The sequence below is a fragment of the Plectropomus leopardus genome, chromosome 19 (genome assembly GCF_008729295.1).
Source record: "Plectropomus leopardus isolate mb chromosome 19, YSFRI_Pleo_2.0, whole genome shotgun sequence".
NCBI classification, from domain to species: domain Eukaryota; kingdom Metazoa; phylum Chordata; class Actinopteri; order Perciformes; family Serranidae; genus Plectropomus; species Plectropomus leopardus.
The window spans coordinates 1,075,032-1,088,072 of record NC_056481.1 but is presented as its reverse complement, the minus strand read 5'-3'; the positions used below and the strand labels follow the sequence as shown (position 1 = coordinate 1,088,072).

General features: G+C 41.3%; 1 protein-coding gene across 1 annotated transcript in view; it reads right to left on the bottom strand.

Moving 5' to 3' along the window:
• Positions 1–410: 410 nt before the first annotated feature.
• LOC121958466 (glutamate receptor ionotropic, delta-1-like) overlaps positions 411–13,041 on the bottom strand; it is a 539,890-nt gene continuing 527,259 nt past the window's right edge. Inside the window, 2 exon segments of the mRNA XM_042507403.1 lie at positions 411–1,098; positions 10,575–10,815. Coding sequence (XP_042363337.1) covers positions 607–1,098; positions 10,575–10,815 — 733 coding nt within the window. The 3' untranslated portion in view covers positions 411–606.

Here is a 13,041-nt window from a genome sequence, read left to right as displayed (position 1 = left end):
AAAAAAATTGTGATCATTTTCGTCTGTTGCTGAAGATATATATAGGGTTGGTACAGAGGTGCATAACAGTAGGTGTCCAACACTAAAATGTCCCTACAGCGGTGCATCATGGGTAGTCGTTTACATCGATGAGTTGTGGAGAGACATCGTTTAATTTCGGCACTTAGAAAACAATCACAATGAATTTCGCGTCATTGTTTCATATTGAACAAAATTTACAAAGCCATTCAAACAGTCATAACTTCATCAATGTATATATATATTTTTTTATCTCGTTTTGTTGGTTTTTTATAACTCAACTTCAAAAATTGAGAATATTCAAAATACACTTTAACCTCACTTCGTTCTCTTGTATTTACAGATATGTACACGAGAAAAATTACACCCGCCAACCCGCCCGCAGCCCCGCCTTTTTTTTTTCTTTTTTCGGTAACATCTGCTTTTCCGAACAGGTAGTGAGATACAAAATCTTTTTACTTTGTACATATATGTTTTTTTTTCCTTCTATAATAATAATTTTCCTCATTAAGCCAAAAACTGGACCAAAGTCCAGCTCTTATCGATGCAGTTTGACCCCGTCCCGTCCCCCTGCCCCCCCCCCGGACACTATATGGATGTACTGTGGGTGGCCTCAATGGCTTCGGGTATGGGTCCTGCGGAGACTGCCTGGTAGGACATTGGCATGGGTGTCTTGCCAGGGCTCTGCCGGAAGAGCCCCCCGTTGGGCGCCCTGTGTTTGCACTGCATGGTGCCGCTGAGGCTGGTGCTGCTGAGCGGGTGGTGCAGGGGCAGCGTGTTGCTGCCAGGGCCCTGGGACAGAGGTAGCGTCCTGCCTAGGGTCCCCCCATGGTGAGGGTGGGGTAGAGGAGGAGGCGGCCCCCCCTCCCCGGGGAGGAAGGTGGTCACAGCGAGGCCCGAGGGCGGGTAGTCCCGCACGGACTCCGGGCCCGGCACCAGCGAGGCCTGGCTGGGCTGCATGCTGCCGATGTCCAGCGCAGAGATCTCGATAGAGGGGCCGGGGATCTGCTTGTGGGCCAAGTCCTCGTCCAAAAGACTGTTCATACGACGATGCACCTGTTCCAGATTCACCTCCTTGTCCTATAAGAGGAGGAGTGGGAGAGACAGGGGGAGGGAGGGGAGGAGGGAGGAGGGACACAGAGGCTGAGATTGGCGATGGGCCGGTTTCTCAGACTGATTCTGCTCGGCGCTCCATGCATTCTCGATCTGTCACTGCTTTAGGACGCGGCCCTAGATTTGGACTGACGGACTGCGCTCAGACAGACGGAGAGCCCAGTGAAAACTGAGGCCACACAAACCAATCTGTACGTGCACCTTGAAATCAAACTTGGCCAGTGGATATTAAGAGTTTGATGTTTGGAGAGAAACAATCCTGGAGCCAAACGGACTGAAGGTGGTTTGTTGTAAAGCTGCTTGAGGCCGTTTGTTTGTTTGTTTGTTTGTTTGTTTGTTTGTTTGTTTTTGCGTGTGATATTTTAAGGTTTTTGTGAAGTGTGCTGGACTGAGGGACCTCTGGTGAAGTGATGTTTTTGGATTGAATCTCTTTTGAAGTTTAAAGTTCAAGTAATGAGAGAAAAAGTGAGCTGTTGTGTTTGTGGAAATATTTTTGTTCTCTGTGTTCAGTTTTGTTTTCCTTCCTCTCTGCACTGGATTTTTGGGCCCCCAGGGACCCTCAACTAGCTTTGCTTGGGGGCCACTTTTGCAACTTGACAGGAGGCCAGGGTCCAGTCACAGCAGCCCCATACATGTTTCTAGAATTTCAGGACAGTTTCCAGGATTTTAGGATGTTTGTTGGATTGTGGGACTTTTTTAGGTTTATAGGGCATTTCTGGGATCTTAGAGGGTTTCTAAGATTTTAGGATGTGTCTCAAATCTTAGGATGTTTCTAGGATTTTAGCACATTTCGAGGATTTTAGGACGCTTTGCAGATTTGGATTTAGGATTTTCGGACACTTTATGGATTTTAGGATGTTTCTTGAATCTTAGGACGTTCCTGAGATTTTAGGATGTGTCTTTAATCTCAGGATGTTTCTAGAACTTTCGGACATTTCCTGGATTTTAGGACATTAGAGTCTCAGCTGTGTCCTCTGTCGGGGGAGTGGGGGATCCTCCTCTGGCTCTATTTTGATGCTGTTTTATGTCTCTGACACCTCATGGAGACTAAAAGTACAAAAACAATTTACAGCGTCAGTCGCTTTATTTTCTTTTGAATCTGAAATGGTTGGGGGGCCCCCTCGTTCCCTGCCAGGGGGCCAGATTTAGCCCGCGGGCCGTAACTTGGGTATCACTGTGGTACACTGTGTGCAGCGGGATCAGAGGATTGTTTCACTATCAGAACATGTTAATGAAAACATCGGCTGACTCTGCATCTCCTGCTGCCTGCAGCCACGCACACTTGTTAGGCGATAATAGACACTCGAGCGTTTGGCTGTTGAGCGGCAGGTCTGCTGCGGCACGGCGGGTCACGGGAAGGTAGAGGACGAGCTGTAGAGACAAAGACACGAGGCCTGACTCGCATATCAAGTGAGGCTCTGGGTCTGAATCGAAATTCTCTTCACGTCTGTGTGAATGATGGCAGCTACAGTCGCTGCAGCCTGTAGATGTGCTTTTTTTTAGCGAGAATTTTAAAACACTACAACAAACCTATAAAGTCAGCTGGTGTTTGTGAACGCAGCCTGGCTTGGCTCCAGCATTGGACGTACTTCAGCTCAGCAGTACAATGATGTTAGTCACAGTAACGCTTCACAGTGATATTCAGAGTAATGCACATGACACATGTACAGTGCAGATTAATACACACGCGTGTTCATAAGCAGCCCGGACCCCCCCCAATTCCCCGATCCAACGCCCAACATTAATTTAGAAGAAACGTTCATTTAAGCTGTGATAATGAATAATTTTTAACCCTTTGAAACCAAAATTGACATCAGTTTTCTTGTGCTGTGTAGAGACGCATTTCACAAGCTATTTAACCCTTGAAACCCAAGAAAATTAGTATGATTTCTTTTAAAAACAGGAAGAAAAAGGCAACGAGAAACTTTGCAAGAAATGTCCCACAAATTTCAAAACAAAAAATTTTAAAAGGTGACAATAAAATTACTGGAAATTAGTTTAAAAAATTATTAGAGAAGATTAAATTAAATTAAATTAAATTAAATTAAAATAGCATAGTGGCATCATGATAAAAACCTGGCATTTAAAAGGTTTATATCCTGAAAACGATTGATTATTGATATTTATGGTTAGGACTGATGTTGGTAAAAAATTAACTCAATACAAGTAGACAAGATTAATATATGATATATTTTAAAGCTTTATTTTGCAAAGCGCATTTTGTGTATGTAATACAATATGAGTGTGTGTGATATTAAAGCGGGCCCTAAAGGGTTAAAAAATCAAATGTAAACTGTGCGTCCTGCAGTGCGTCGTACAGCAGCTGCAGCCGTGATCAGTGTGAGAGCCATTAATGGGAGGTTAATAGATATGAGTAGTGTTTTGCCTCTGCGAGGCAGACGAGAGGCGGCTGTGATAAACAAGCGTTTGCTCTTAAGATGAAAAAACCTTCGGTGTCGAGTCTTTGTGTCGAGGTAGCGTGGAGGAGAGAGCGCTTCCTGTGAAAGGCGGCATAATCGCCCGCTCAGAGAGCAGCTTGTAAAGCGCACTCGAGGAAACCTCCGAGTCTCAGAGCGCGTTGATCCGCTGCGGTGGATCTGCTGAGGCTGAGCGTCTGTCTGCAGCTTTGTTCAAACCTTAAAGGAACGCGTAAACACGCGGCGTGTTTACCCAGCAGGCCGAGCAGGTCTGAATGATCCCTCTCCAGTCTCAAAGAGCTCCTCTCAGAGCCAATTAAAACATCTCCGCTCAGGTTATTGTTTCACGACTGGCATCTCATTAAATTATGTTTTTCAGCTGCTTCGTCAAACTGGCGGCCGGCCTAAACAAATAACTGGCTGGGATTAAACCTCAGCCGGTCGTTAAAGACAGACTGGTGATGTAAGTGCAGGCGTCTGAAAGCCTCCATTAATTTGGAAAACAAACAGCTCTTTTAATGAGTGCTGCCAGCGGGGGGGATTTTAAATCACTCTCCCTCCTGCCACTTTGCAAATACTGCAACTGTTGAGTGGGTTGTGCTCGAATGTGATAAGAACAGTTTCGGCTTGTTTTGTTTTGGACTCAAGTGGTCCTTGGAAACATTTAAACCCTTGTTTTTTTATATAACAGGCTGAGTTTGATCTCAACATCTCTAACCAGCTGACGGTTTTAGCCTTTCTTTGACCAGAGTGAAACCACACATTATCTCACTGTGCCGTTAATAAAGAGGCGGCTAGTCACTAACGCGGATCGTCCAGGACATCATGAGTCTATTAATGAGCTTTAAAGCTGAGACGGCTCATACGGCTGCAGGACAGAGCTTCACTTTATAATCCGGTGATTCCCCTAATAGGGTGTTTTTTAAATTTCACAATAAAAGAAAAGTGATTCCCACTGAAAATTGTTTTTGTACTTTTAGTCTTCATAAGGTGACAGAGTGCATAAAACAGCATCAAAATAGAGCTTGTTGATTAAAAAAAGTGCCAGTGGAGGATCCCCCACACCCTCCACTGGGGCCCTTGCTAAGGCCCTAATGTCCTAAAATCCTAGAAACGTCCCAAAATTCTAGAAATTTCCAAAAATCATAGAAAATCATAGAAATGTCCTTAAAGTCTAAAAAAAGTCCTCATCAGGGGCCCTTGCTAAGACCCGTATGTCCTAAAATCCTAGAGACATCCTGAAATCCTAAACATGTGCGGAGCTGCTGTGACTGGCCCCCAGACTCCTGTCATGCTGCAAAAGTGGCCCCCAAGCAGAGTGATTTTCGTGTCCCTGCTGTAGCATTTAGTCTGATTGATAGTTAAAGAGGTGTATGTGTTTGAAACTGCAGCAAAGTCACTTCTTGTTTCATCACGTCTTCTTTTCATTGGTTCAGCCTCCAGCTGCCACCTCGGCTGAGTTTATGAGGCGCAGTTTCATTTCAGCTTCATGAGGCTAAATTTCCACTTAGCTAAGCGGCACCACAAAAGTCTCGGTCTAAAAATCACAGTTTCCCCGATGTAGTCTGGCAGATAGCAGATAGCCCCTTTTCCACCAAAATTAGTGAGTTTAAATAGGAAAATATGCTAAAAAAAGACTCTTTTTCCATTGCCAGTACATAAGAGCTGTTAGCAACGCACTGCAGCAGAGCGGTATGTCTTTGTTTTCTTTACCATTTAAAAACAGGTAGTATCTGATTTTATCACAGAGCTGTTTGTATTGTTCAAAAATTTAATCGGCACCATGTTTGAGAAAGAGACCTAATGATTTAGAGATATTTAAGATTTTCACTGGCCTCCATGCTGCTTTACTGTATATTAATCATCCAGCCTGTCGTCCGTAACGCTGAATTTGACACAACAGAAAAAAACACAGAAAGGCACGACTCTGGTCTACTGGCAAAAGGAAGAGTCCCCTATTTTTAAAGTGTTTTATCATGTTAAAAAAACGACATGTATGCGCCTATTTTGGTGGAAAAAGGGAACAAGCAACAGTCGTGGTTGCGCGTCATGTTCATGTTTACATACACTGAGCACGATTGGCTATAAAGAGGTCACTTGGTAATTGTTAGCTTCACAAAAAGGTCAAATAATTAAACATTATGACACTTTTTGGCATTATTCTTCATATATTGTACGGAGGGCAAAATTATTGTACAGTATAATTATTGTACTGAATATCTGCAATGCTGCAGACTCCTCTTTCCCCATTTTCCATTTAAAAATGACTGATATTGTATAATGTGTTTTTTTGTTTGGTTTTAACAGTCTTCAGTACAGATCTGATGTAGGCTGATTTTTGTGTTTGAAGAGCTTGAAATAAAACTGAGCTGTCATAGTTTCAGGCATGCATGGAAAGGCACTGAGCGTGTTTGAAGTAAATTTCCGTCACAGTGAAACCGTTTTTCATTCTGTTGAACACGTCGAGAACACGTAAAAGTGAGGTCAGAGGTCAGCCCTTATGAGATGTGTTCACACAGTTAAAGATGACCGACTGAAACAAAGAGAGGAGAAACAGAAAGGCACTCTAAGAACCAGGAGGGTTTCTAATGAGGGGGGTGCAGTGTTAAAGGTGGAGCAGCCAAGGCCACGAATCAATTAATCAACGTTAATGATCACGTCGTCTGCAAAGAAAAAGCCCAAATTCAAATCAATTGCAATTAAGACCAAACTGTCTTCAGAGTTGAACCAAATTAATTTGGGCCAATTTTTTTTTCTTTGTGTCGAGCTGAAACGTCTTGTTCTGGAAATAATTTCCTGGTCGATTTGCTGATGAGGAAATTGATAATTAGCTTGATTGGTTTTATTAGTGGGAATTTTAATGAAACAGCAAACAGCTAACAACAAAACGTCTGATTTAAGCTTTGTTTTTAACCCTTTGAAACCTAAACATTGGTTTATTTGTGCTGTGTTCAAACGCCTTTTAGAAGCTATTTAAAACTTAGAAACCTGAGCAAATTTGTTTGATTTCTTTAAAAAAAAATGTAAAAAGGGAAAGAAGGCAATGACCAATTAGGCGAGTAATATCCCACAAATTGTGAGAAATTAATAACAACAATTTGTTTTAACAAAGGGGGGAGGATTATGATAAGATTATGAATAAAATGAAGTAAAAAAGGAAAATGTCCAGAAAAGGATATGTTTAATTATTATGAAAGAATAATTGAAATTATGTTACAGAAAAAAAAACATGGGAAAAATGCAATGAGCAGCATGGTAAGGAATGTTCCACAAGTTACAGAAACTGGTAGATTCAGAAAATTATTTTTTAAAAAGCCAGGAAAAATGTTTTAAAAATGTAAAAAAAAAAAAAATGAAATGTAGGGTAAAGAGAAAAAAAGCCAGGGAATTTTTTTTTATAATAAAATATATAATATATTTAATAATATATTTAAACTCAAGTTATAAAATAATATAATTTTTAAAGCACTCTTTCGGGGTTGTTTCTTTATTGTTGTTTGTTGGTTTTAAACTTTTTGTCTAATTTTTATTCCATTTCTTTTTTTTTTTTTTTTTTTTTTTTTACTAATTATTTTGTACTTTTAACTTTTTTTTAGGGTCATATCTACGTGCTTGCTCATTTCCTTCCTTCCATGTTATTTAAAAAACAAAACAAAAACAATTTGCTCTTTTTTTAAAGGGTTAAAGGATTACTTACTTATGAATTATTAGATGTGTTATTTGGTTTGTGGTTGAAATGGAGGGAAAATTGACAGATGATATAAGTTGCAAAGATTTCGTCAAGTTTAAAAGACGTATTCCTGCTCAAATAAAAAACATATTTTCATATTTACTGTTATAGTTTAAATAATCAGATTTATTTCCAGAACTCAGGCCAGAAAATGAAAAAGAGGCACGTTTCTGCTCAGCTGTAGATTAAAAAATTGAGCAAAAATCATCAAAATAAAAGGACCTTGGCGATGGCACATGTATGTTTTGTTTTTGTTTTTATTTTTGATAGTTGTATAGGAGGTCTATTCTGACCTGTGTCAATAGCTTCTGCTTCATCCCAGCCTCTCTCTCTGTCTGTCCAAATGTCCCTCCTCCCCTCCGATGAAGCAGTTGTAATGTCATTATATGTCAATGGACCAGAAACCCTTGCCAGTCTGTAATCCTTAGTAACCTGCACGAGATCATAGACAGTCAAGTGTAAATTAAAAAAATCAAAAGGATAGATGGAGAGAAGGAGAGGAGATAGATAACACGGGTGTCCACATTGACATATAATCTGCAATAAGACGTGACACAGTGACAGAACCAGGAGTTATGGACGGGGATGTTGGAGACAAACTCTTATTGCTAAAGGGCGACACACCCAACGTTTACTGCCTGCTCACACTTTAGTTTATGGATCCACGTCAAAGCTTCGCCTCCGTTTTGTCCCCTGTCACATGACTCAAACCTGCCTCCTTCGTGTGTGTTGTGTGTTGTGTGTGTGTGTGTGTGTGTTGTGTGTGTGTGTGTGTGTGTGTGTTTGGCACAGGAGGTGAATGTTGGCATGTGGAGGTAGAAATGCAGGTCTGAGGTCAGTTTTATGTTCAAGTGTAGTTTTAATGAGAGCTCGGAGAAGCAAAGTGTCCCAGCTCCAGACTAAATAGTTTTAACTGTACGGTGTCAACGGTGTGAACGAAGTAACGGTGCTGTGGTCTGTTTGAAACTGACGGAAGATTTTATCCCCCAAAGATAAGAACTTACAGTGTAGAAAATGCTAAAATCGTGAACATGCTAAAAACATTTGGTGCATTTTACGTGCTTTTCATTCTTCATTTTTTGATTATTTTGGCTGCGTTTGTGCATAAAAGCGTATATTTTGGCAAGATTGTGTTTTGTTTTTTATTTCCCAACTTTTTTTATTTTGTGTATTTTTGAAACAAAAGCACAAGGAAAAGTAGTTACGTTTAAAAAAAAACAAACAACAAAAAAACCATCACGGTTTGGCTCAACATTCATACGGGAAATAAACAGCGGGCTCCCCAGGGAAAGTCCGGGGTTTGTTAGACCGCAGACGTGGGTCCTGTCTGTCAGTTTAAGTGATTCCTGTATGTTTGAGTGCTGTTTTCAATTAGTTTTAAGCATATTTTGATGATATCATGGATGGCAGTTATCTTGGCCACGGTAGTTGTGACATGAAATTTTCACAGTCTGTTATTGGATTCACATACAATAAAATGTGATCAAATCCACTAAATCCAATAAATCGATCTTTTTTGTTGTTTTGCTTGTTGTGAGCAACTCTGCAGCTCTTTTTAACGTAAAAGAAAGACTCTTCCATTTTTCGTCGGGCCGTTCTCGCCTTTAAACTTCAACAAGCGCTTTGTTATCTCTGTCCCAGATGTTTGGACAGAAATTGGGAAAAAGGCTTTGGGTATTCAGCACCCTCAGCCTGGAGTTTGTTGCAGAGTGACTTGAAACTGAAATGATTTCAATCTAAAGTGAAAGACTCAGAAACAGCTTCTACAGGATATCGATGTTTTTAGGCTGCCTGGTTGTATAACTGACCTCCAGAAAGTTCTCTTTTAATGCAAATTTTGGTGCTTGTGAATTGTTACCTTTACAAATGAGATTCACTCAATTGGACCAACCTAGTTAAATAAATGTTAAATTAATTAATTAATTAAATGAAAAATTACAGACTATTTAATGTGTAAACATTTTACAAAAGGCGTAAGCCTGGTACTGGAACACAACAACTAGATCATTTGAGGTAAGAAATAACTTAACTGTGTAAACTATATGTGTTTAAGATGTCTGAAATTCATCATTAAACACTTTTGTGATGACAATAATTCAGTTTAAACTCTGTAAATTGATATTTACCAAAACACTAAACACAAATCAATAATCAGATGCTCCCAACGAGTCGTTGTTGTTAGCGTTTATTAATATTAGAGCGCATTAATGTTTAATTAACTGCTGTTAAACCCTGCGAAGGTGCAACTACTAGCTGAGCTTTCGTCGTAACTTTTGTGTCATTAAAAAGAGAGCGCTCTGGTAATTGACTGGTTTTTATTCAGTAGGCACTTAGTAAAGCTCGAGTATCTATTAGCAAAAACAGCGAATGATGTGAACTGACCGTGATAGTGTCACTGTAAAAGTTAAAAACCCAGGGTGAGCTGCGTGTTAAGGTCCTCTCAAATACGATAAATTACTTTTTTGTCTCTTGACGTCTCGTAAGAATTTCACAGTGAAATTAGAAAGTGTGTGTGTGTGTGTGTGTGTGTGTTGAGCGTGTGTGTGTGTGTGTGTTGAGCGTGTGTGTGTGTGTGTGTTTTCATGGTTGTTATCGCTCTCTGCCTGAGCGATCTCTCTCCTGCTAATTATAATCTCTTTTCAGAAACCCTTGGGTGCAGGAAACTACCAATGCCTCACTGCAGAAAATGAGTTTATGACAATAATTTAATAGCGAGCACTTGGACGGTTACGAAGGCGGCACTGTGGGAATTAATCATTAAAGTCTGCGGGTGCACTCGCCTGTTTTAGGCAGCGGGGTTTGCTGGGTAACATGCAGGACATGCCAACAGCATCCTGACTGGTCGGGCTAAGTGTAAGGCCTCGAGTGTTTGCATCAAGGCAAAGAAAAGCTGTTGTTTGATGAGTGTTAGTAACGGTAACGGTGATGGTGTGCTGCGTGCTTCACGTGGTCGTACAGGAGGGGATGAGCTCTGGTGTGTGTAAGTTTCGGAGGTGGTGGGTGTGGAGCGATGAACGGATAAAAGAAAAAATGGAGTTATAATAAGAGACCAAATTTGATTTCAATCAGTGGCCTGGGCTGATGTGGCTCAGAGCACACCTACCTACTCTGTCCTCTCTCACCTCCCTCTGTCCCCCAGCTCTCCACCACTAACTGTCCTAACCCCCTCTCCTCTACAGCTGGGTGTACTGGAGCTCCACTAAGTCGGGGCTCGCGTCTGCGGCTGGATCCTTAAAGTAGAGTGTGGCAGTGTCTTCCCCCCGCTGGCCCGTCCTCCGGGCCCTGTGCTCGGTCACCTCTTTGGGCTGCTCCTGGCGGCAGCGGTTGCTGTTCCACCAAGCCTCCAGCCCGGCCACCAGGCAGGCCAGCAGCAGGCCGGCGGCGAGGATGCAGAAGATGCCGGCGAAGCTGTGCAGCTTGAGGGAGCGGCCGTCCGGGTGCGCGCTGGCGTGGCTGTTGAGGTCGCAGCGGCCCGTCCGAGGCCACCACTTCTGCTTCATGATGTCCAGGTCGCCCTTCTCCTGCAGCTCCAAGATCCTACAGAGGGAAGAATGAGCAGGTGAGTCAAAAACACACTTTAACCTATTAACTTATTATGTAGACTATAGCATGGCGTCCGAAAAACCATAGAAGTCATATTATGGCATGTTGTCAGACATAGCATGTCATCGAAAATAGCATTAAAACAATTAAAATTGCGCCAAAAAGTCGTACTGCCGCATGTTGTCATGAGCAGTCGCGATCGTGCTATAGCACATTTTTTAAAATCATGCCAAAATGTCATACTACAGCATGCAATTCAAAATCACTCAAAAAAGACATACAACAGCCTGTTGTCCAATATAACGCCAAAAAGTAATAATATAGCATGGGCGCCAAAAAGTGATTTTATAGCATGTCGTCCAAAATCGCTCAGAAAAGTCAAACCATAGCATGTCGTTCTACTTTGCGGGAAAAAGTCATACTGAAACATGTCGTCCAATATAGCAACAAAAACTAATAATATAGTATGTCATATAAAATTACGTCAAAACGTTACATTATATAACGTCATTCAAACTCGCACCAAAATGTCACACTATAGACCAGTTTGGAGTGGTCGTCATGCTGACGTCACAGCAGTTGCAGTAATAGTAAACTGACAGTGAAGGACTCCTTATTTCAGAAGAAGTTCAAACCTTACAGATGGAAAAAGTCTTGTAGCTCAATAAAAGTCTCACATAGGCGGCTACACAGAAGGACTTAATTTATTCATGAACACTGTTTAACAGCCAATTATGTGTCACCTCGTAGGCCTTTTACTACTCAAGTGGATTTCAGTCAGTATTTAATATTCCTTTAGAATTGAATTCACAAAGGGATGATATAATTATTTAGCCTATTTATTGCCATACTGTACATTATCATCTGCACAGTAAAACACCACACAGCCTCTCTGTGTAAGAATGCGTGTTGATAAACAGGTCGACCCGCAGGTCTGGGACCCGCTTCAGCTGAGGTTATTAGAAAATGTTGCAGGTTTTGGGCGGACGGATCATAAAAATAAAGTGACAAAGCAGTATTCTGAGTAATTTTTTAATAATTAAAAAAAAAACCAAACATTGTGCCACCATCTCCTCCTCTCCTCTCTCTCCATCTCTGTCACACAGCAGCAGCCTCATCGTCAGCTGCTGCCCTCCGTTACTCTGCATCTGAGCAGGAAAATCTGTTGAAGTTCGACAGTTTGCTACGACAACGGCAGTGCATTTAAATGCAGCAGCCTGTAACTCCAGCAGCATGTAGCTCCTTGAATCCTTGCTACTTTTTTGCTATATTTTTCAATTTTTTTCGACTCCCCTTCTGATGAAGCACATTTCTACAATAGAGAAGCACTTATCAACATCAGGAAAAGTTGTGTGGAATTTGGACTGAATGCAGCAGACCACGAGAGGATCTCCAACAATGGCATACGCCGAGCGGCCAGTCAGACCAGAGAAATGAAACTGAAAGCGCATTACTAATAAATCTACCTTCTACCTTCTAAATTGTTGTAACTTTGGTGTTCGTTGTCCAATCTGCCTGAAATTTCATAGGTTTGATAAGGGTCCCGGCTTGAACACAGATCTGTATGACAATATTCACTAGTCGTAATAGAGCCACTTAGTGGCCACAGGAAATAACGTTTTTTTTTAATACTTTTACGAACTTGTCCTACACAAATAAACCCATACAGCTGAAATTCTGTCTGTACAACCTTAAGACCTACCTGATTGAAATTGAAACTTTTTCCATTTGTCTGTGGCATAGCATTGAATGCTGATATTTTGCCGTAGAGGGAAAAATTATCACTACTTTATTATATTTCACTGTACACGCTGAAATGTCCTCTAAAACACTGCGTTTCACTTGCATGTATGAAATCAGCACAGAGCTAAAGCGAATGTCGAAAACATATAAAGTGTCAGGAAGTTTGGTTCAGTGGGTAAATCAGGCGGTTAGTGTGCCTGAGGTTCCTGGATCAAGTCTTATCTGGGACAGATGAATTTTGAAGACTACTTTTGAAGTTGGGTTGAGAGACAGGAAGGACAGTCAAGAGACAGGAAGTTTGGGGAAAGACAAGTAGTTAGGTTAAGAGACAGGAAAGTCAGTCAAGCAGTTAGGTTGCAAGTCTGGAGAGATGAAAGAAGGAGATGATACATGAACACTTAAAACGGTTAAAAAAACACAGTTGTCTCCTGAATTTCCATATACTGAATACTGAATTTTCCCTGCCCAGAACAAATT